We start from the raw sequence: 20,538 nt of genomic DNA, 5'->3' as shown, positions 1-20,538 counted from the left end.
GCCACATTTGCGACAAATACATTTTGCAAAAAATGGAATTTGACCATTTTCAAAATCTTCTGAATTCCTACTCTCAAAAAGAAAAAGGACTGTTCCCGGAGATTTTAAGTAAGTGGAAGGCTCAGGAAGTAATTTTAAACGTATGTTTTCCACAGATTAGATTTTGTGGGAGTGCCAGGCAGAAAATAACAGAAAATCTAACAGGGCCAGGAAGAGAGCTCAGGGACAATGCACTTGTCTTGGAAGCAAAACATTGCAGGGCTTAGAGACTGTTCTCTGGTACTAAGTGTGTTGTAATATATGAATGAACTGAAAACTCTTGTAGTAGCATGTTCCACTGGTTTTGCTGATACAACGTTTAGCAAATGATTTCCTTTCAGCAAAGTAACTGGAGTTTTCCACTTATTTGCTGATAAATTCTTATGCCATTTTTATGAAGAATTTTTTGTTTCAGTCGTTTCACCATCATTTGAAAAAAGATCCATAAAATTTGCAATTTTGTGAAGTGAAAAATCATGCATTTTGCCCAAATAAGCCCGCAGATTTGAAGTTTTGAACACTGCCCCTTTTAACTCAATTGCTTCAATATCGGGTAAATTGTACTGTAGGTCACAGCCAATTTAGAAATGGCTTCCACGGTGCTTGCCTGCCATCATAATCTAACGTGGCATTACATTGATAGAGAGCACATTACCCTGCCTGTTACAGCCACGCACACATTATACAGTGGGTCCATGGCCCCACACGGTCACCCTCAGGCCCCCTAGAGAAGCTCCCCCTACTGTGGAGTGAATTCTCCTGGCCTCACCTGGGCTCTGAGCCCAAGTCGCTGTGCATGTACTACCGCACCCCCCTGCAGAGGCGTCGCTAGGGGAGGGGCTCAGGGGATGTAGCCCCAGGTCTTTTGGTTGTAGCCCCGGACAGAAGTTCGGGGGCTACAACCCAAAGGCTAGCTGGCCCAAAGACCGGACAGTCCCAACATTAGAGTAGCCCCGGATCTTTTACAAACCAAGCAACACCCTTGTCCCCCTGTCTGCATAAACAGCTGTTCCAGTCTTTAATCAGGGCGCAGGTTGAAGGGACTCATAAGTGAAAGAAGACCCCTGACTACTTTTTAGGGGAGACTCCACCCCCAGCCTTAGGGCAGCAAGGGGAGTTGGTGATGCTCTTCCTGACTTCAGATAAAACCACCCCGAGCAGGTCCTTACATTGTGTTGCACTTAACATTTGTTTTGCCCAGCATTTGAATCTCAAACCAAAACTCCACCCAGCTGTCAGACGGCTGTTCAATTGTTTCCTGCATTTAATATAACGCAAACTTAATATAAATAATAAGCTTTTGAAAGCTGGCTAATCCATGACCATTATGACTGCTTGTTCAACAGTTTAAAAAGGTTCCTTTCCTATTCAACTGCATTTTTGATGTCATTGTGCACAACATGAACTGGCACACTCGTATTAAAGAATGACTTGAAGCAGGTAACTTTATCTCAGTCACTTTTATATTGTATTTTTAAGTAGATATTTTACAGGGATATAAAGCTTTCCCTCGTCATGTGTAAATTGCTACACGATTCCTGGCATTTAAGTTCACATCACTTTGCATTTTGTCACTAATAATCTAACATTTATCATTTGTCAATAGAAAATAGCACTACTCGTATATTAGAGGAATTCAAAGTGGCACGAGGTAAAATCCACGCTGTGCAGAATATCATATGCAAGCTTTGCATATTTTCAAAACAATAAGGGCCTGATTAATTGAATTATTTGCATGGTGCAAAGTGACTTTTCACTGGTGCAAAGTGACGTTGCACTGCCAACAAACACCCTTAATGATGGAACATTGGAATGGTCCTGATTCATGGAATATTTGGCACGGTGCAAAGTAGTTTTCACTGGTGCAAAGTGACTTTGCAGGGCAAAAAGACATTTTGCAAAGTCACTTTGCACTGCAAAAATACACCTTTCAGTGCTCCACCCTGATTCATGGAACAGTGCAAAGTGTATTTTTGCCAAGCAATGTGACTTTGCATGGTAAAAAGACACTTTGCACTGTTCCATGAATCGGGGTTTGTGTGGGCAGTGCAAAGTCACTTTTCAGCAGTGTAAAGTCACTTTGAACCGTGCAAAAAATGCCATGAATCTGGCCCTTAATGTGAAGGAGTAAGGCCTGAAAAAAGGTGTAACATTAGGGAAAAAAGGTGGGCAGTAGTCTGTTAACATTGCTAGGTTTTTTGGAAGTCACCAGTTCTTACTGAGTAGTGACTTCTATCCAGATCACTACCACGTGGCATAAAAGAAAATGTGTTCTTTTGCCAGTCATGTGAGCTTATCTCATGGGTCCAAGTTCACCCTCATTTAGTAAAAGGGGCTGGCATTGCCTCACTGTAACCTCACATGCTCTGACATCACTTCAAATGGTGATTTGCGTTATGTATGCTAATTAGCCCCCGTTCCTTTTCAGGAATTGTGCACTGCCTAAAATGCTCGGGGTTTCGGGGCCTAATTCCTAGTAGTTTCGCCCTCCATATGATCATAGCAACATTTCCAGGTACTCCACAGTCACAACAAGAAATGCTTTAAGTATCAACCCTGGGAATTGTGACCTTTTATGTTTATGTTTATGTTTATTGAATTTATATAGCGCTTTAAGCCGAAGCGCTGTACAATATAACAACAGATACAAAGTGAGAGAGCATATTTACAAACATGAACAGGTCATAAAACAATAAGTCAAACTATTTACAATGGGGGTAGGGTAGAGGAGGGGGTAGGTGAAGGAGTGACGGTGTAGGATTTGAGATGGGGGGAGGGAGGAGGGGAGGGGAACGGAAGGGGGAGTGGTCTGGTGTCCTTTTTGCCTTTAAGTAGTATTTGTTACAAAATTAAGGTTTGAGGGGGAGGAGAGAGGATGGGGGAGAGGAGGGGAGCAAGGGTAGGAGAGGAGGGGGAAGGAAGGGAATTCAGGGGGGAGTGTAGAAGATGAGCTTTCCGGGAGGAGCGTAAGGACGAGTAGGTAGGGAAGGAGCGGATGGAGAGCGGGAGGGAGTTCCAGTGTAGGGGGCCAAGAGTTGGAAGGAGCAGAAGTGTGAGGAGGCACATGAGGCTGGGGGTACAGTGAGGAGGTAGAGGTCTGCTGAGCGGAGAGAGCGGGAAGGGGAGTAAAATGAGAGGAGGGAGGAAAGCTAAATCATAACATTGCATGTTACAGCTGTAATAAACACACACTCTGCATGTGTTAACTTCAGATCACTTCTGACCGGGCTTTCCCTGTGGTAAAGGAGAACTCTTTTGTTTGTTTTTTAGAGATCTTGCTCTTAATTTAAACAGAAATATTGTAGGTGCAGCAAGCCCCACATTTCAATTTGCAGTGACATTTTAGGGCTGATTTTCAAAGCCTTTTTCAATGGGGTTTTCCCGTTCAGAAGTGTTTTTGTAAATCGGACGCTATGACTCACTGTGCAGATTTGACTCCCTGTGTGCAGGCTCTGCTGCCCAGGGAGCATCTAGAGGCACAGTGGAGAGGTGATGCATGAGGCATCACGTTTTAGTGTGCTTTTCCTAAATGATGCCTTTGGCACGAGGGTGATAGCGCGTCACATGCAGAGTGAAATTTAGGGTGCTGAAATGTACTGTTTATGAAATAAATGTACTTAGATAATATCAAGATTGTAGTGATTGACATATGCATTAGTTGGGGTGACGCTCCACTTCCAGTATACAAAGCCTGGAAAGTCTGGGATTTGAGTAGAGGCGGGGTCAGATATGGAATTTTTTATTTTTTTATTTTAATATTTAAAGTGCCGGGCCTAGCTTGAGAGCAGTGCAGCACTGTCCAGGGTGTGTGTAGCTAGTGCATGGGCTGGCGTCTTTTAACAGTAGCGCAGTACTGTGAGTTGTGGACTGTGTGTTGTTCTTTAGAGCCATTGGAACTAGTCCATGGGCAGGTGTTGTTGAAAACTCCAAGTTTTGAAAGATTTGCAAAATTGGAGAATTGTGGAGGCATTCCGAGCCGATATCGGGATTGAGTTCCAAAGGGTGGGTGCGTGACACGACAAGGATTGTTTGCGGGCCCTTTCTTTGGAATGGTTTTTGGAGCAAGATAAAAAGCCGGCTCTAAAGCTGGGTTATAAGTTGAGTTGAAAGTAAAGTGGCTAGTGATTATGGCAGCGGAGAAGGTGATGGGGCGTGCAGTGGGGTTGAAGAGAGGTGCAGGTTTGGGGCGCACAGGAGCCTGTTATGGAGCACAGTGGAAAGGACTGGGATGAGTTGGCAGGAAGGTTGGGAACAGCGTTGCAGGGCTGGTGTGGTGTGGTGCACAGTGTGCTGAAGAAGATACTGGAAGTGGGTTGGGTGCATGAAGTGGGGTGAAGTATGGTCTGTTTGTCAGTAGGGTTGCAATGATATGGGTTTTGTGGGGTTTTGAAATGACTTTTGTCATGAATTTCGGTATGAAGTTGCGAGTGGGGTTAGGCCGGTAGTGGCGTTGACGTTGAGTTTGTAAATGGAGAGGGTTTGACGTGGTATGCCGCGATAGGTAATGGGGTGTAAATCAATTGATAATCCGATAGAGGTTGTGCCGCTGGAATTTAGGCTGGGCACTGGACCCAGGATCAAGATTAGAATGGATCATTTGCTTAGCCAAAAGAAGCGGCTTTCCGATTCATAATGAAGCGGGGTGTATCCTCGTGGGGTCGGAATCTCAGAAACCCTTTTTTGGGAATACTTCTTACCTGGAAAAGGGCATCCAGCCAATGAGAGTGACAAAACACTGCAAAGGGAAACCTATTCTACCACTACCTAGCAGTTCCATGCCATGCTGCCGGGTCTAGGCAGGGTCTGGACGTATTTAAAGACTCTGGCGCATTGTAACTTTTATGATGTGGAAGGATATACACATTCAAAATGCCCCAAAAAGATGGACGAGGGGAGCGAACTCCTGCACTACTCCCTTTCCTCAACAGAATAAGGTCTGGATACTGCATGTGTGGAGGAGCACGCGCCAACCTCCAAACAAGGCACGCGCGCTGAGACCACTATGATGGTGATTCGGCCCAGTGTGGAATCCTTGCATCATAACATAGATTAAAAAGTCCGCTGTAGAACGTTCATTACCGATACACTGTGTAACCCATCTAGAAAGGCCAGTAGTCTGTGGTGCCTAAATAAATTGGGTGTAGCCAGTTTCAGTTGTGTGGAAAGCTTTTGGGGCTACTACTGCCACGTGCCCCCGAAATGTCCACCGGAATATATCAAAATGAGTTGCTTTTCTCCCCCCTCAGAACATCCTGGACCAGTGCACGCGCGAGCAAGAGTTCAAGGCCATCCTCTTCTCGCTCTGCTACTTCCACGCCTGCGTGGCGGAGCGGCGGAAGTTCGGCCCCCAAGGGTGGAACAGAAGCTACCCCTTCAACTTCGGCGACCTCACCATCTCGGTCAGCGTGCTCTACAACTACCTGGAGGCCAACGCGCAGGTATCGGCCTCTCTCTCTGGGGGGGGGGGCGGGGAGGGGCAGTGCCGGTGTCTGTGGTGCCTGTGTGTGACATGGATGTGGCATGTGTAGCTGGAAGCACAGGGCGTTTGATGTCGCTCAATATATAACCGCCTCTCTCTCTCTCTCCCTCCCTCGGTCTCCTTCAGATACCCTGGGAGGACCTGCGGTTCCTGTTTGGGGAGATTATGTACGGCGGGCACATCACCGATGACTGGGACCGAAGACTGTGCCGCACGTACCTGGAGGAGTACATGCAGCCCAGCCAGGTAACGCTGCGCGGCCCGGCGCCCGGGTTCCCGGAGTCAGAGCTCCCCCTGCTGGAAGCAAACGCAGCCGCTCCGCCGCTGCACACCAGGCTCGCGCCACCAGTGCCACCTCACCTCTCTGCTGCCCGTCTCGCATCTCCGCGGGGGGATTTAGTCGTCTTGGTTTTTTTTTTAGGGTCTTCCTTATTAATCCGATAAAAAGAGGCGCCCATAGAGATCCTCTGTCTCATTTAACGGCATTCAAATGGTGTTAGAAATCGATGTTCCGTTTTTGTTATGCTCGAGTTTATGCCAGTACACTGGTGTGCCTGCAGATATATCATTATTTAATACGAAATCATGTATTGCCAGCTGCTCGAAACAACATCTTTTTGAGTGTATTATTATTTTTATTAGCAGTGGTAATACTAGTATTAGTCGTCCTATTATCAATCATTATAATAATAATAGCGCCTAGCTGACCCAGTTTTTTCTCCATTTGGCAGCGCTGTAAATAAAAGCAGACGACGGTTGGATGTGATCCGGTTGTCAGTACTTTTCACCTTTTTACAGAAAGTGTTGTGGTTAACAGCATAAATGTTGCCATAGAGTCAATGGGCCTGATGTACAGAATCGTTTTAAATGGGATTTTCTCATTGAAAACGCTTTTGTAAATAAGGTCGAATGTGCTTTGAAAACGGGGCCTAATTCACAGAAGCGTTTTCCAATGGCAAAACCCCATTGGAAAACCGCTCTGTGAATAAGGCCCAAGCACTCAAGAAGAGCCTACCTGTGGAACCAAGCCTACAGCTCTGGCGCAGGTGGGCACGCTGGTGGCACGTGTGCAGTGCCAAGCAGCAGATGAGCCGTCAGACTACGTGATGAGGGGTCAACCTGGTCCAGGGTTCCAGTCTGCAGGTGGCCTGGCAGCAGCGGCGTCTCCAGGAATCACATTTAGGGTTGGCACAGAGGGGCGCACAGACTAAATCAGGGGGGGGGGGGCGCCTATAAACGGGCAATGTGTGTGCTGTTCCCAAATTAACGCAGGCAGAGTAGTCCAAAGTGGCCCGGGGGAGGTTTAAAATCATGCATTTATACAGCAAGCAATTCTGTTGTATATATGTATATAACTTGGTGTTAATGGTATATTGTCTCATCCTATATCGATACATCTCCAAAACTCGATATATTTCTCAGCCCACCCCTGACTCTCTAAAGACAAATACGCCCTCACAGCGGCAGACTGTGCTGGGGGGGTGAGAGGGGGCCCTTAGTGACTGCTTATCACCTTCTTTCTTCTGGCAGAGCATTTAAAGTGGGAGTGATTTACCAGTGATGGCCCGTTTAAGAGACCATTCTTTTGGACAAGACGTTCTTAATGTTTCTGTGTGAAGAAATGCAAAGGGGTATTTTTATTCTAAAAGCACACACAGAGCACTCCTGGTGTCAGGCCTTCATGGGCAATTTGACCAGATGTTGCCTGTGGTCATTGAATGGTAATGGACACCTGCCAAGTGTCCATTTTGTGTCCTGATTGCATCTGCTGTAGGTGGCCTTTCGCAAGTGTGCCATTAATACCCATGGTTCGTGATGCCTTTTTGTGCATCTCACATCTGGCTGCGGGTGCTCTACTGGAAGGTCGGTGCAGATCGCAATTTGGGCTGTGGGTTCCTTTCTCAGCAGTGTCTATGTGTGAACATTTTATAGTGCAAATCTTGCAAGAGCACAGAGAATATCCAGTGGGCATGTGTGTCAGTGTGCACGCTATAACAGCGGTCAACCAGGACAAGGTATGACCCTTTAAAGCAGTGTCCACTGCGGAGATGGAGCCAGTCTGATGTCTCAAGGGCAGTGTGTCCCTTAGAGGCCAGAAGAAAGGAAACAGGCTAAGCAAAATGCCTGCAAGCGTGCAAGTGACGGCTGGGGAAAGGAGGACAGCAGATTAGATTACTGAGCCCCCTGCTCTCAGCGAAGCTGTGGGTTCGGCCGGGAAACCCTTGTCAGGGGCGAGCTACCCACCTAGACCCCAATTTGAATTTCAACAATCAGCACTGGGTCGACCAGATTAATGAAATTCAAATTGGGGTCTTTTTCCACTGCGCCCCCACTCCATCAGCCAGGGCAGGGCTTGCCATTTCCCCTAGCTGCACATGCGTGCACAAGCATGCAGTCACAATGGCAAGCTGTGGACCCTGACTGCTGACCCGTAGGTCTTTTTATTTTCCTAGTGCCCATTGCAAACTCTCTGCAATGCTGCATAATACACTGTACCCTGACAATGGTTGGACACTCGGTGCAGACAGTGGTGCTGCCTTGCTCCGAAGCACTCCATTTACCGCTTTAAAGGCCAGTGTGCTTCAGAACGAGTGCATCTACCACCGGGGAATTATCATAGCGGATCTCAAAGGAAGACTAGAAATATTTCAGAAATAACCACCAGAGCGCCTGCCCATGAGTATTTCATTTCCTAACAGCCCTGCATCTTCGTGCAATGAGCAACGCTCACCCACTTTTTTTTTTTTATCCCATGGTAGTCTTTAAAATCCACATGTGCAAAAGACTATCCACATAAACAGTAGGCAGCACTGCAGAGAGAGTAGCCCGGGTATTGGGGTAGAAAGGGGGGGGGCACAGGATTGCAGAGGAGGGGCCGTTCCCCCCCCCCCCCCGTCCCACCCTAGCGATGCCACTGGCTGGCAGCTCCCAGCCTAAATATGCGAGGCCCCACTATCGAGGGACGTGATGAGCTGATGTCATAAAATGTGCTCCCCCAAGGTAAATGTAGACCAGTGAATGTGTCAAAAATGAAGAAGTCATTAACAACACAACAACTAGGAGTATGTGCAGCGGGCCCTGGTGTGCATTGGCAAAGACCCTCTGCATGTGTAGAGCATGTATTCCCAGTCCGCTCCTCAGTCCCGAGCTCCTGGTCACGATAGTCCCGCTGACAGTAATCCGTACACAACCCTATGGAGACGATGTCGCTAGGCCCAGGAAGGCCCTCAGAGGTGCGCGCTGTTTGGTCACACGCATTTCCGCTCCAATAATCAATGTTGCTGGTTTTAACAAGGACACTGGTGCAGACGAAGCTAGCCACTGAGTGCGTTTTCACGAAACAGGAAATCCATCACACGTAAAGCACGGTCCTCAGCAAGACGCAGACAGCGCCACAAGCAGTGCAAAAGCAAAGGTACAAATAGGCGCACCAGACATTTGATGTGATAATGTAACTGTTTTTTGATATAGCGCTAGAACAGCTAAATATGAAACCAATGCAATCACAAACTTTATACTACCAAATGGGGCCGTGTTATCGACCTCAGTGGGATACGAGGCTGATTGGACACCTGGATTCGAACCAATGGCAATCATGTTACATCAAACAAAAAGCCCTATGTAGCGCCCCACTGAGCAGTTACGCCGACTTCATAATTGCTCATAGAGCAGAACAAGGCTGAAGTAGGAAACACAGATAAAATGAAAAGAAGCAATGTTTGTAAAAACAAAAAACAGCAGTCAATTTGTGGTGTATTGTATCATGTCTGCGGTAGCTCCTATAGGTAGATATGGCAGAAATGTGTTGAAGAAGGCCTTGCTGCACTTTGATTCATCGACGCCATACTACCTAGCATCAGGCAAGTCATGGCATGAGGGTTGGGTGTCCAGGTACATGGATTACTGTGAGGCCGTTAACACAGAGAATCCCATTTTGAAAAATGGACCCGATGGGTAATGCTGTACTTTGTGGTCTAGGCTTTTTCGCTTTGGTTGTGTAAGGCAGGTCTGCTTCACATTGCCAGGCAAGGTACTCAACGCAGCTATTGAAGAAAGAACAGCGATTCTTCTGCACCGCGCACATTGACCACACCAGGACGTAACCAAGGCCCGAGAAGCTTCTGGCCACCAACCCTTTCATTCTGAGCCGCTACCAAGAAGCTTTTTATAGTATCCGTCCTCGCATGGAACCTCAGCATGTGGCGCTCAGCCTTCCTCAGTGCAGGAAATGAAAATTAACGGTGGGGTCCCCCAGCCACGGGAGGAGGATTGGGGGGGAGGGTTGAGGAGTACGGGGGCTGTTAGGAGGAAGCGCAGGGGTATTTAAGTTGAGGGGGCGCTCACAATATCTTTCTAACCACCCCCCACCCCCTTCTAAATAAGGATTTACATTTCAGGAGCTATGCATTAATAAAGAAAGGAGACGTTTCCTGTAATGTTGCAAGCAAATTAGAAAAGGTTCACATCTTTAAATGTACAAATCTGTTCTTGAATCTTTTCTTCAGAGTACAATGGTGACAGGAATGTTCACAAGAATGTTCGCGGGCAGTTCCCGCAGTCTAATGGCATAGTCTAGTGGTCTCAACTTTGGTCCTGGTGATCTGCGTTCGAATCCCAGCCATGGGAACAAAAACAGAGTGGTTACATTAATGGGCACAAGTAGTTTTCTGAGACGCGGGGAGACAAAATCCTGCCCAATTACCAGCCCCGGCGTGGGTTGTATGTCGGTGAGTTGCAGTGCTGATCTTCCATCGTGCCACTGCCATTTGCAAAGCAGGAGGGAAAGCAGCAGTGTGGGGCGCATGAATGTTAAGGCCCAAGGTCAAAGATTGAGAACCAGAGGGCGTAGGATGTAGAAATAACAAGAACTTGTAATAAGGAGGATGTGGAAGTGTATGGTTGTCTCGGGAGGATAGCTCAACGGCAACATGCTCTGCTTGCCTTGGAACCAAGACGACACGAAGCAACACAGGTTTGATCCCTGGGTCCGCGCTTAGAAACTTCTGGGTACTAAGCGTGTTATAAATACGCGACTAAGACATATTCCTGTAACAGCGCCTCGATGACCCTGGGCTGTGTGAGTGGTTTAAAAATGCAAATAAATAAATATGGTCAAGGGCCTTCATGAAATAATTAATAAAACCTTCACGCACGCTATCAACTGCGACGTAGGTTTAGGTGACTCCTGTCTCCCTTCATGCATGTAGTTCCACTTTACACAGTTTTTCTATTCATGAATTACTATCCCACCTCTCTAGGTTTCGGTAAACTCGAGGCATTCCCGGGCTTTTCTCCCTCTTAGATTGCTGGGACACATACAGGCATTGCAGTTGATGCAGAATCCCCTTGTGCTATTCCCACTAGGATATATACATCCATTCATCCTTGTTAACGCACCCCACTGTACCAGTGGCACAAGGACACGCCTCTTGAGGGCTGAGCAACAATCGCCTGTGATGTGGAGCCCTGCCAATGGCAATTCAGTGGTGGCTGGCTTTCACTGTTACTGAAAAGTAGGCACGGTTCCCAGGGATAGCAGACGAGGACATCCCGTCACATACGCCGGATCCAGATCTAGTTAATGCAATGTGAGACGAGAGTTATCCTAAATGTCTGAACTCATCTCCGTCCACCAAGGTTGAAAATCCATGGTGGATTTTAATAAACTGGATCCTTTGGAATTGTGGTACAACTGGCAACTGTTCTGAAATGGTAAATAATCTTCAAATATTGTCCTTATCTCTTTGAGAAATGGTTTCATTTGCTTTTCCTAAAACTAATCTTGCAGCCCAGACAAGTTCTTGCGCTACTACGCCATCTAAAAATAGGCTACAATTTGTCCATTGGATATCCCCTGGCCATACTGCCTCCGATCCTTCCTGCCTCTGCTTAACAGAATCTACTTTAAATCACATGACAGCTGGATTCAGACATCCTGCCCTGTTGCAACCAGTCTTTTCTCCTCAATCCAGGTGCCTAGTTGCAACCAGTGTTCTTTCTTCAGTCCAGGTACCTGGTTACAAACAGTGTTCTTTCCTCAGCCCAGGTGCCTGGTTGCAACCAATGTTCTTTCCTCGGTCCAGGTGCCTGGTAGCAACCAGTGTTCTTTCCTCGGTCCAGGTGCCTAGTTGCAACCAGTGTTCTTTCCTCAATCTAGGTGCCTGGTTGCAACCAGTGTTCTTTCTTCAGTCCAGGTGCCTGGTTGCGACCAGTGTTCTTTCCTCAGTCCAGCTGCCTGGTTGCAACCAGTGTTCTTTCCTCAGTCCAGGTGCCTAGTTGCAACCAGTGTTCTTTCCTCAGTCCAGGTGCCTAGTTGCAACCAGTGTTCTTTCCTCAGTCCAGGTGCCTGGTTGCAACCAGTGTTCTTTCTTCAGTCCAGGTACCTGGTTGCAACCAATGTTCTTTCCTCGGTCCAGGTGCCTGGTAGCAACCAGTGTTCTTTCCTCGGTCCAGGTGCCTAGTTGCAACCAGTGTTCTTTCCTCAATCTAGGTGCCTGGTTGCAACCAGTGTTCTTTCTTCAGTCCAGGTGCCTGGTTGCGACCAGTGTTCTTTCCTCAGTCCAGCTGCCTGGTTGCAACCAGTGTTCTTTCCTCAGTCCAGGTGCCTAGTTGCAACCAGTGTTCCCTCCTCAGTCCAGGTGCCTAGTTGCAACCAGTGTTCTTTCCTCAGTCCAGGTGCCTGGTTGCAACCAGTGTTCTCTCTTCAGTCTAGGTGCCTGGTTGCAAACAGTGTTCTTTCCTGGTGGCCACCGGTGTTCTTTCCTCAGTCCAGGTGCCTGGTTGCGACCATATTTATTTCCTGGTGGTCACTAGTGTTCTTTCCTCAGTCCAGGTGCCTGGTTGCGACCAGTGTTCTTTACTTAGTCCAGGTGCCTGGTTGCGACCAGAGTTCTTTCCTGGTGGCCACTAGTGTTCTGTCCTCAATCCATGTGCCTAGTTGCAACCAGTGTTCTTTCTTCAGTCCAGGTGCCTGGTTGCGACTAGAGTTCTTTCCTCAGTCCAGGTGCCTGGTTGCAACCAGTGTTCTTTCCTCAGTCCAGGTGCCTGGTTGTGAACAGTGTTCTTTCTTCAGTCCAGGTGCCTGGTTACGACCAGAGTTCTTTCCTGGTGGCCACTAGTGTTATTTCCTCAATCCAGGTGCCTGGTTGTGACCAGTGTTCTTTCCTCAGTCGAGGTGCTTGGTTGCAACCAGTGTTATTTCCTCAGTCCAGGGGCCTGTTTCCGACCAGTGTTCTTTCCTCAGTCCAGGTGCCTGGTTACGACCAGAGTTCTTTCCTGGTTCCAACCAGTGTTCTTTCCTCAGTCCAGGTGCCTGGTGGCCACCAGTGTTCTTTCCTCAGTTCAGGTGCCTGCTTGCAACCAGTGTTCTTTCCTCAGTCCAGGTGCCTGGTTCCAACCAGTGTTCTTTCCACAGTCCAGGTGCCTGGTTACAACCAGTGTTCTTTCCTCAGTCTAGGTGCCTGGTTGCAACCAGTGTTGTTTCCTCAGTCCTGCGCAATTTATTACCGGAAAGCACCATTTAGGGCCTGTAATCAAGGGAATCCCTGAGATGGGCCGTTGGAGCTCGCTCTACCCAACACTGAAGATCAGGTGACCAGGGGCTCTTTAAACAGCAACCAAACACAACACTGTGCAAAAGCCCATGGAGGAGATATGATATGATATGGCATTTGTAACGTGCCTATACGCAAGTGTTTCAAGGCCCGAGGAGGCAGGGGGGGGGACAAGGGGAGACAGACAACGATCCTACTAGGCCAGGTGTCATTCAGATCGTGCAAGTGCAAGGGTAGAGGGGAAGGGAAAAGTGCAGGTTGAACGGGAGAGGGGAAAGTGCAATACAGGGTTAGTAGAATAACAAGATAAATACTAAAGGCCAGCTGGTGGCAAGTGCAAGGTAAGTGCAGACAAGTGCTCGGCAGGGGGGCTGTAGGGATGCAGAGAACAGTCCCGCAGTGCAGGGGTTGCTAGGGAGGCAGTGCAGGTGAGAGTGGCTGGGCCAAGGACCGAGATCGATGAGTGGCCCAGTTGCGGATTCAGTGCAGTTTCAGTAATTTTAGCAGAGGAGAGGGGGAGAGAAAGCAGAGGCAAAGAGGAAGGTTTTGAGGTGCTTCCAGAACCGGAGATGGTTCTCCTCAAGTTTCAGGGAGGCAGGAAGGCTGTTCCAGAGGGAGGCCCCTGCTGCGGAGAGAGATCTACCCCCAACTCGTTGCTTGGAGAAGCGGCTGACCCTGAGGGAGTTCGAGGCAGATGAGCGAAGAGCTCGAGAAGGAAGATATTTAGGAAGAGAGAATTGAAGGCCTTGTGGACAATGCAGAGGGTTTTTAACTTAATCCTCGCAGCCACTGGGAGCCAGTGAAGCAATTGCAGTCCTGGAGAGATACGGTCCCTGGGCTTGAGGCCAAGGACAAGTCTTGCAATCCTGTTCTAGATGAGTTGCAAAGGGGTAGAGTAGAGGCAGAACGATTTAGATAGAGGCTGTTACAGTAGTCCAGCTTCGAGAGAACCAGGGCTCTAGAGCTTGTGGGGAAAGGAGAGGAAAGGAAGAATGCCTCTGAGGAGGTGTAGCTGGTAGTGTGACTTCTTGGAGATGTCAGAGATGTGAGGAGAGAAAGAGAGTGTGGAGTCGAAGATGACGCTGAGGTTTTTTGCCAATTAGGTAGGGGCAGGAAGAGGGCCAAGAGTGGCCGGCCAGAGAGCTGGAGGGAAGGCGGGAGTGGGTGTGCCAATGAGTAGAATCTCAGTCTTACTGGCATTAAGGCAGAGGTCATTTGCGGAACACCATTCCTGGATAGCAGAAAGACAGTCAGAGATGAGGGAAGGAGAATAGGAGGCCGAGGGTAGCCTGAAAATGAGCTGGGTATCATCCGCATTGCACTGAAAGTTGAGGCAGAGAGCGGCGATGCGGTGGGCAAGAAGTGCCAGATACTGGTTGAACAGCCAGGGAGAGAGGTTAGACCCCTGGGGGACACCACAGGTAGAGAAAAAGATGTCAGAGAGGAAGGACCCCAGTTGGACCTGGGAGGGTCGATCAGAGAGGAAAGAGGTCAGCCACGCCAGAGCCTGACCAGTGATACCCAGGTTATCACAGAGTCAGAGATGAGGGAAGGAGAAGAGGAGGCCGAGGGTAGGAGACATAAGGGGATGAAAATGAATCGCATTGCAATGAAAGGAGACCAGTGATGGTGTTTGACTTGTGTTTGTCCACTCTTATCTAGTAATTAGTACTTCACCTCCAGGCGTAGGGCACAAAGCAATACAACATGTGTGCATAGTCTCACAGGCATGGTCGTCATGACGCTAATGTTTGCAATGGGCGTCTCTTAAATGAACAAATAAATAATTCCCCTGCGCCCTCCCCTAGTAAAGGGGAGACTGACCTGCTGGAGCATTTTATACATGTGCACAATCGTAATGCTTCATGCACATTAGTCTTTGAATAAAACATGGTTTCTGGATTTTTAAATTAATATTGAACTATAGAAATGATCCCAGAAATTAAACAAATTAATGAATTCCCTCCCATTCAACTTTCCATAAAATGAGGCCAGTAGCTCCTTTAGTCGTGTGTGCTTTACAGCATATTTGTGTTCTTCACTTACGGATCTTTTCACCCTGCGAAGATTGACAGCTGCACTGTTTGTGTTTCTGTAGTTTGACAGAAAGCTTGCCTTAGCTCCAGGGTTTGTCATCCCGTCGAACCTTGACTACCAAGGGTACCACAAGTACGTCGACGAGATGTTGCCACCTGAGAGTCCTACGCACTACGGCCTCCACCCGAACGCGGAAATCGAATTCCTGACAGTGACGTCAGATAACCTCTTCCGCACGCTACTAGAGCTCCAGTCTCGCGAGTCCATCATCGGCGAAGGCGTTACGCAGACTGTGGAAGAAAAGGTTTGTGGGAAACTCGTAATATGCTCAAAGTATCTGAAAAGCTTTTCTATGTATCATTATCCATCTCTGAATGCATTTCTTTTTAAATCAATGATAGACTTAAGTTCTACAATTAATAAAAAAATATTGTACATTGGACCAGCGTGAAGTATCATATTGCTGTATGCTGATTGGTTGCTGGGAGATCACAGCCTTTTTTTATGGAGTGCCATCCTGCATTGCTTCCCTTACAGCTCCCCTTGCCCTCCTACTCCCATAATCCCTATTTCGCTGTCTAACCTCTACAAAAATAAATGCAGTGAAATGTCCTAGGACAAAAAAGCTGCAGTGTTTTGGGGGATACCAAATATCTAGCAGGGCATTCTCACCCCTTTAATGACCAGCATCATCACTACCACTCTTTCACTGTCACAGCACAGTTTACTCAGTTCCTCTGAGGGAAAAAAATGGATATATATAGAAGTATGATATTTCATCTGCCTCCTTCTTGAAGACCTTGACCTCGATATCCTTGCTCTTACCGAGACATGGTTCAGGGACAGCTTAGTCACTGCTTTTGACTCCCTTCTCCCCGATGGCTATAAGATCTTCTCCATGTCTCGTCCTAACTGTGTAGATGGTGGAGTTGCTCTTATCTTCCCTCCGTGGGTCCCTTCTTCCCTCATACCCACCCAGCCTTATGCCTCGTTTGCAAGTTGGTCATCTCTCTCACCTCCTCACTGACCATTGCCACCATCTGATTTCTCCTCCTCTCTCCTCACTGCCACCACTAAACTCCCTCTCATGGGCGATTTCAACATCCACCTTGACTCCTCAATCACGGTTTCCACTCTCTTCCATGACCTCTGCACCTCACTCTCCCTCTCCAGTGTCTCTTCTGGTCCTACCCACTTGTCTGGACACACTCTTGATGCCTTCATCCACACCGATCTTTCACTCTCCTCCCGAGTGACCACCCCACTCTCCTGGTCAGACATCTCTCTCCTCTCACCTGGGTCCTCTCGGCCCTCTGACCACACCTCCCCAGCAATGCCAACCTCATTCAGGAACATCTGTCTGATGAAACGAGTGTCAGTTGCCGCCTTCACATCTACCTTCATTCTCCCTTCCCTCCCCACAACAGACTCTATGTCTGACTCTGCTCTCAGCAACCTCCATCTCACCATTGCCAATACCATTGACAGTCTTGCCCCAGTCATGAGGATTCACCTGAAACATTCCTCTAATCGTAACACCTGGTACGACTCCAAACTTGCAGCCCTGAAACGCAAGTGTAGAGCTGCAGAACAGAAGAGGCAGACCTCAGGCTCACCCTCTGACAAACTGGCCTGTCGCCTGCTTCAACGGAAATACATTCTCTCCATGCGCACCAAGAAAAGGGCCGGCATCTCTAGTGCATCCAACAACAAGGCTGAACTCTTTAAAATCTGCAGGGCCCACAGTTGCGAGGGCCTTAACGAAGGCCCCAGGGCATTACCTGAATCTGTAATGCCACCGCCGTGAGGGTCATATTGCTTTTAGTACCTCGGCCCGCAAGATCTGCATGACTGGGGCACTAAAAGCATTTTTTCTGTCCCGACACATTGCAGCGTTTCAGGACAGGAAAAAAAACGATCAAGAAAATGGCCGGCGGGAAAGGTAATCCGTTTTCCCTTTCCATGGTTGCCATTGGGAGCAGATGCACTGGAAACAGAAGTGTTTCCAGCGCGTCCACTCTCGAAAAAAAGGAGTAGAAGGTAAGTGGGGTTGGGAGGGCGAAAGGGAGGTAGGGGGAAAAAAAAGAAAAAAAAAAACATACCTGCGTCCCCCGCAGGGGACGATGGAAGCCTCCAGCCATGTGGAGGCGCAGAGCGGGGATGGCCCACTCCGAATCTCCACCTGGCTGGAGGCTACCATCGTCCCCCACCGGGGACAAAAGAGCAAGAAGGTAAGTGGGTTGGGGAGGGCAGGGAGGACGGAGGAAAAGAGGAGGGTTTCAGAGACAAAACCTTACCTGAGTCCCCAGCGGGGGGCGAAGGCAGCCTCTCAGCCATGGGGAGGCTCGGAGCGGGGATGGCCCCGCTATAAGCCTCCTCATTGGCTGAGGGGCTCCCACGCCCCCGCCGTGGACAAGGAGACTGGAATCCCGGGCCGAGAATCGAGGGATTCTCGGCCAGGTAATGACTTGGTGAGAGCCAATCAGAATGCGTGTTGCATTCTGATTGACTCTCGTCGGGTACTAAACTGCAAAAACTCAGGACATCCTGAGCACCCTCATGTCCCTCTCCCATTCCCCTTTACCCACCCCCTTGCCTCCTATGTTGTCCAATCCTCCATCAGCCTTTCTCTCCTCCTTCTCTCCTATCACACATGATGAGGTCACCAGAGTTGTCCGCTGCATGAAGGTCTCTTCCAAACAAGTTTCCCCCTGCTCCTGCAGAACTATTAAGGACAATATTGGCTCTCTTGCCCCTGCAGTCTCTGATTTCTGCACCCACTCTTTTGCTACTGGATCTTTCACCTCCTCCCTCAAGCACTCCCTCTTGAAAATACGTTCTGCTGACCTGTCTTCTCCAGCCAACTACGGCCCCATATAAATCACCCCCTTCCTTGGGAAACCCCTGAAGAAGCTTGTCTTCCGCCAACTGACCCAGCACACCGAACTTGTTAGCCATCTCCATGACCACCACTCTGGATTCCGAGCATCCAGAGGCATGAAAACTGCTCTTCAGAACACCAGTGAGGAACTGCTTGCATCTCTTAATTCCAACTCTCCAGCTGTTCTCTTTCTACTTGATCTCTCCTCTGCATTTGATATGGTCAACTACTCCATCCTCATAAAACAACTCCACAATACCCTAGGTATCTCAGAGCGGGCAATGGACTGGCTGACCTCCTTCCTTAGTGACCGTCTGTCCCAGGTTATTCTGGACACTTTCTCCTCCCCCACCTCTATCTCCACCTGCGTCATCTCCCAGGGCTCCAACCTTTCACCCTGGCTCTTTAAAAACGACATTGATCTGCTTGCACCCCTCATTTCCACCTTCTCCCCAAACTTCCAGAATTATGCAGATGACACACAACTGTTCTTCAAACTTCCCTCTGATCTTTTCATGCTTCCTCCATCCTATATGCCATCCAGTCCTGGTGTACTTCCAATGATCTCTGCCTCAAGGCCAGCAAGGCTGATATCCTTCCTATTGAGACTCCTGCACCCTCTTTCTGCCCTTCACTCTGGCTATCTTCTATGGGCTCTCCCCCTTCTCCTTTATCTGAAAACGTAAACCTTGGAGTCATCTGCAACTTCTCTCTTTCCTTCATCCCTCACAGTCAGGACCTTGCCAAGAAGTACCACTTTAAACTCCACCTCCTCAAAGGAATGTTCCCTTCCCTCACCTTCCCCAAGCAGCTCAATGTCTCTAGAGTTCTGGTTCTCTCTAGGCTAGACTACTGCAATAGCCTTTATATTAGTCTACCCTCTTCTTCTCTACGACCCTTCCAGCTGTTCCAGAATAGGGCTGCAAGACTTATCCTTGGCCTCAGGCCCATGGACCGCATCTCTCCAGCCCTAAAAACTCTTGACTGGCTCCCGGTTGCTGCAAGGATCAAATTCAAATCCCTCTATATCATCCACAAAGCTGTCTGGGGCCGGCGGCCACACCATCTACAACTTGTTCTCAATAAATACTCTCCCTCCAGATCTTTATGTTCCTCTGGCACCAACTCTGTGTGATAAGCACTTCGCTAAACAGCGAGCTAGTGGCTGATCTCTTTCTGCAGCAGGCTCTCCCCTATGGAATAGCCTCCCCCTTCCTTTTGAGCCAGATCACCTCAAATTCCGGAAGCTCCTCAAGACTTCCTTTTCACCTCCTCCTTCCCTTTCGCACTCCTCTGTTAAATCCCACAGTTGCTGAGATTGGTGACCAGGACCCTTATGTGTCCTCCTGGGTCCTGGCCTCCTACACCCAATTACCTATAGCCTCCACCCCTCCCAGAACTTTGCCTTGACACCCACTGGCTTATGTCACTACAGGCCTGCACTTATTTATTGGTGCCTAACCACTCCACCGAGGTACTTACAGCTGCTCACTCTATAGCACTTCCCTCTTGATACACCTAGCACTTACCCACCACTCCCTCATCCCATCTCTCTCTCTCTCTCTCGCTTGCACGTTCTGAATGCTCATAAGGCCTAGTAGGTCCGTCTCTCTTTTTCATTATTGTATTTGTTCTTCATTCCCATGTCTCCTCCCTGTTGCCCTGTGGGCGCTTTGAAACACAATTTACTTGTTGTATAAGCGCCTTACAAATGCACAATAAATATATAAATAAATAAATAAATAAATAAATACTTGATCTACGTCATTTCAGTATTCATTTTAAATGCCCCGTCCCTGCACGGACACTGAGCAAAAGCTTTCTTACAATAAAGAACAAGTACTGCTGTCAGCTAAATGCCATTGCAACTACTAATACACCGTAAAAAATAACTGTCTTTAAAACAAACTCAAATGTATCAAGTGTTTTGTTGTTCTTATTTTTCAGATTAATACACTGGTTGGTTCCATAAAATATCAGAGATTTTTACCTTTAATATAATTGATATTCATATTTTTAACAATTAGATATCAGAAAACTATCAACTGCTTCCCTAACATATTCATTTAAATATGGCTCTTTTACAGTGATACCTTTCTCATAAACTGTCCAGCAAGTGTATACATAGCAAAATGGATGGACTTCTTCCCACACACTGGCAAGGCTACTTACAGTGATTAGATGCCCTCATGCATCTTTCATGTGTGTAGACACTTCTCTGAAGGGGGAAGCTGGGATTCTGAAGGGTTTGAAAATGCAATTGCCAACCATTCAAACTTTTCTTTTTATCAGACCAACTGAGTGAGTCCATTCTGAGCAACCCAGTGTGTGGTGTCACTTTCCTGTCGCTATTCTTGGGGGACCCAAGCAGGGCCAGCCTTCCAGGCCGCAGTGCTCCAGGCAACAAAAACAAAATGTGTGCCAAATTAGCGCCCTTAAATTATGATATGGCATTTGTAACGCGCATATACACAAGTGTTTAAAGGTGCAATGAGGCAAGGAAGGGGGAACAGAGGGAGGACACACACACCGATCTTACTAGGCCAAGT

General features: G+C 48.1%; 1 protein-coding gene across 1 annotated transcript in view; it reads left to right on the top strand.

Annotated features, from left to right (window-relative positions):
* Positions 1 to 20,538, top strand: part of LOC138488874 (dynein axonemal heavy chain 11-like) — a 2,478,284-nt gene that overhangs the window by 2,126,238 nt on the left and 331,508 nt on the right. Inside the window, exons 49-51 of the mRNA XM_069616234.1 lie at positions 5,286 to 5,477; positions 5,645 to 5,764; positions 15,170 to 15,412. Coding sequence (XP_069472335.1) covers positions 5,286 to 5,477; positions 5,645 to 5,764; positions 15,170 to 15,412 — 555 coding nt within the window. The remainder of the gene's footprint in view (positions 1 to 5,285; positions 5,478 to 5,644; positions 5,765 to 15,169; positions 15,413 to 20,538) is intronic.

This window comes from Ambystoma mexicanum, chromosome 9, assembly GCF_040938575.1.
Source record: "Ambystoma mexicanum isolate Mex_15411 chromosome 9, UKY_AmexF1_1, whole genome shotgun sequence".
Lineage (NCBI taxonomy): Eukaryota > Metazoa > Chordata > Amphibia > Caudata > Ambystomatidae > Ambystoma > Ambystoma mexicanum.
The sequence above is the reverse complement of the archived record's forward strand: the minus strand, read 5'-3'. Positions and strand labels throughout refer to the sequence as shown.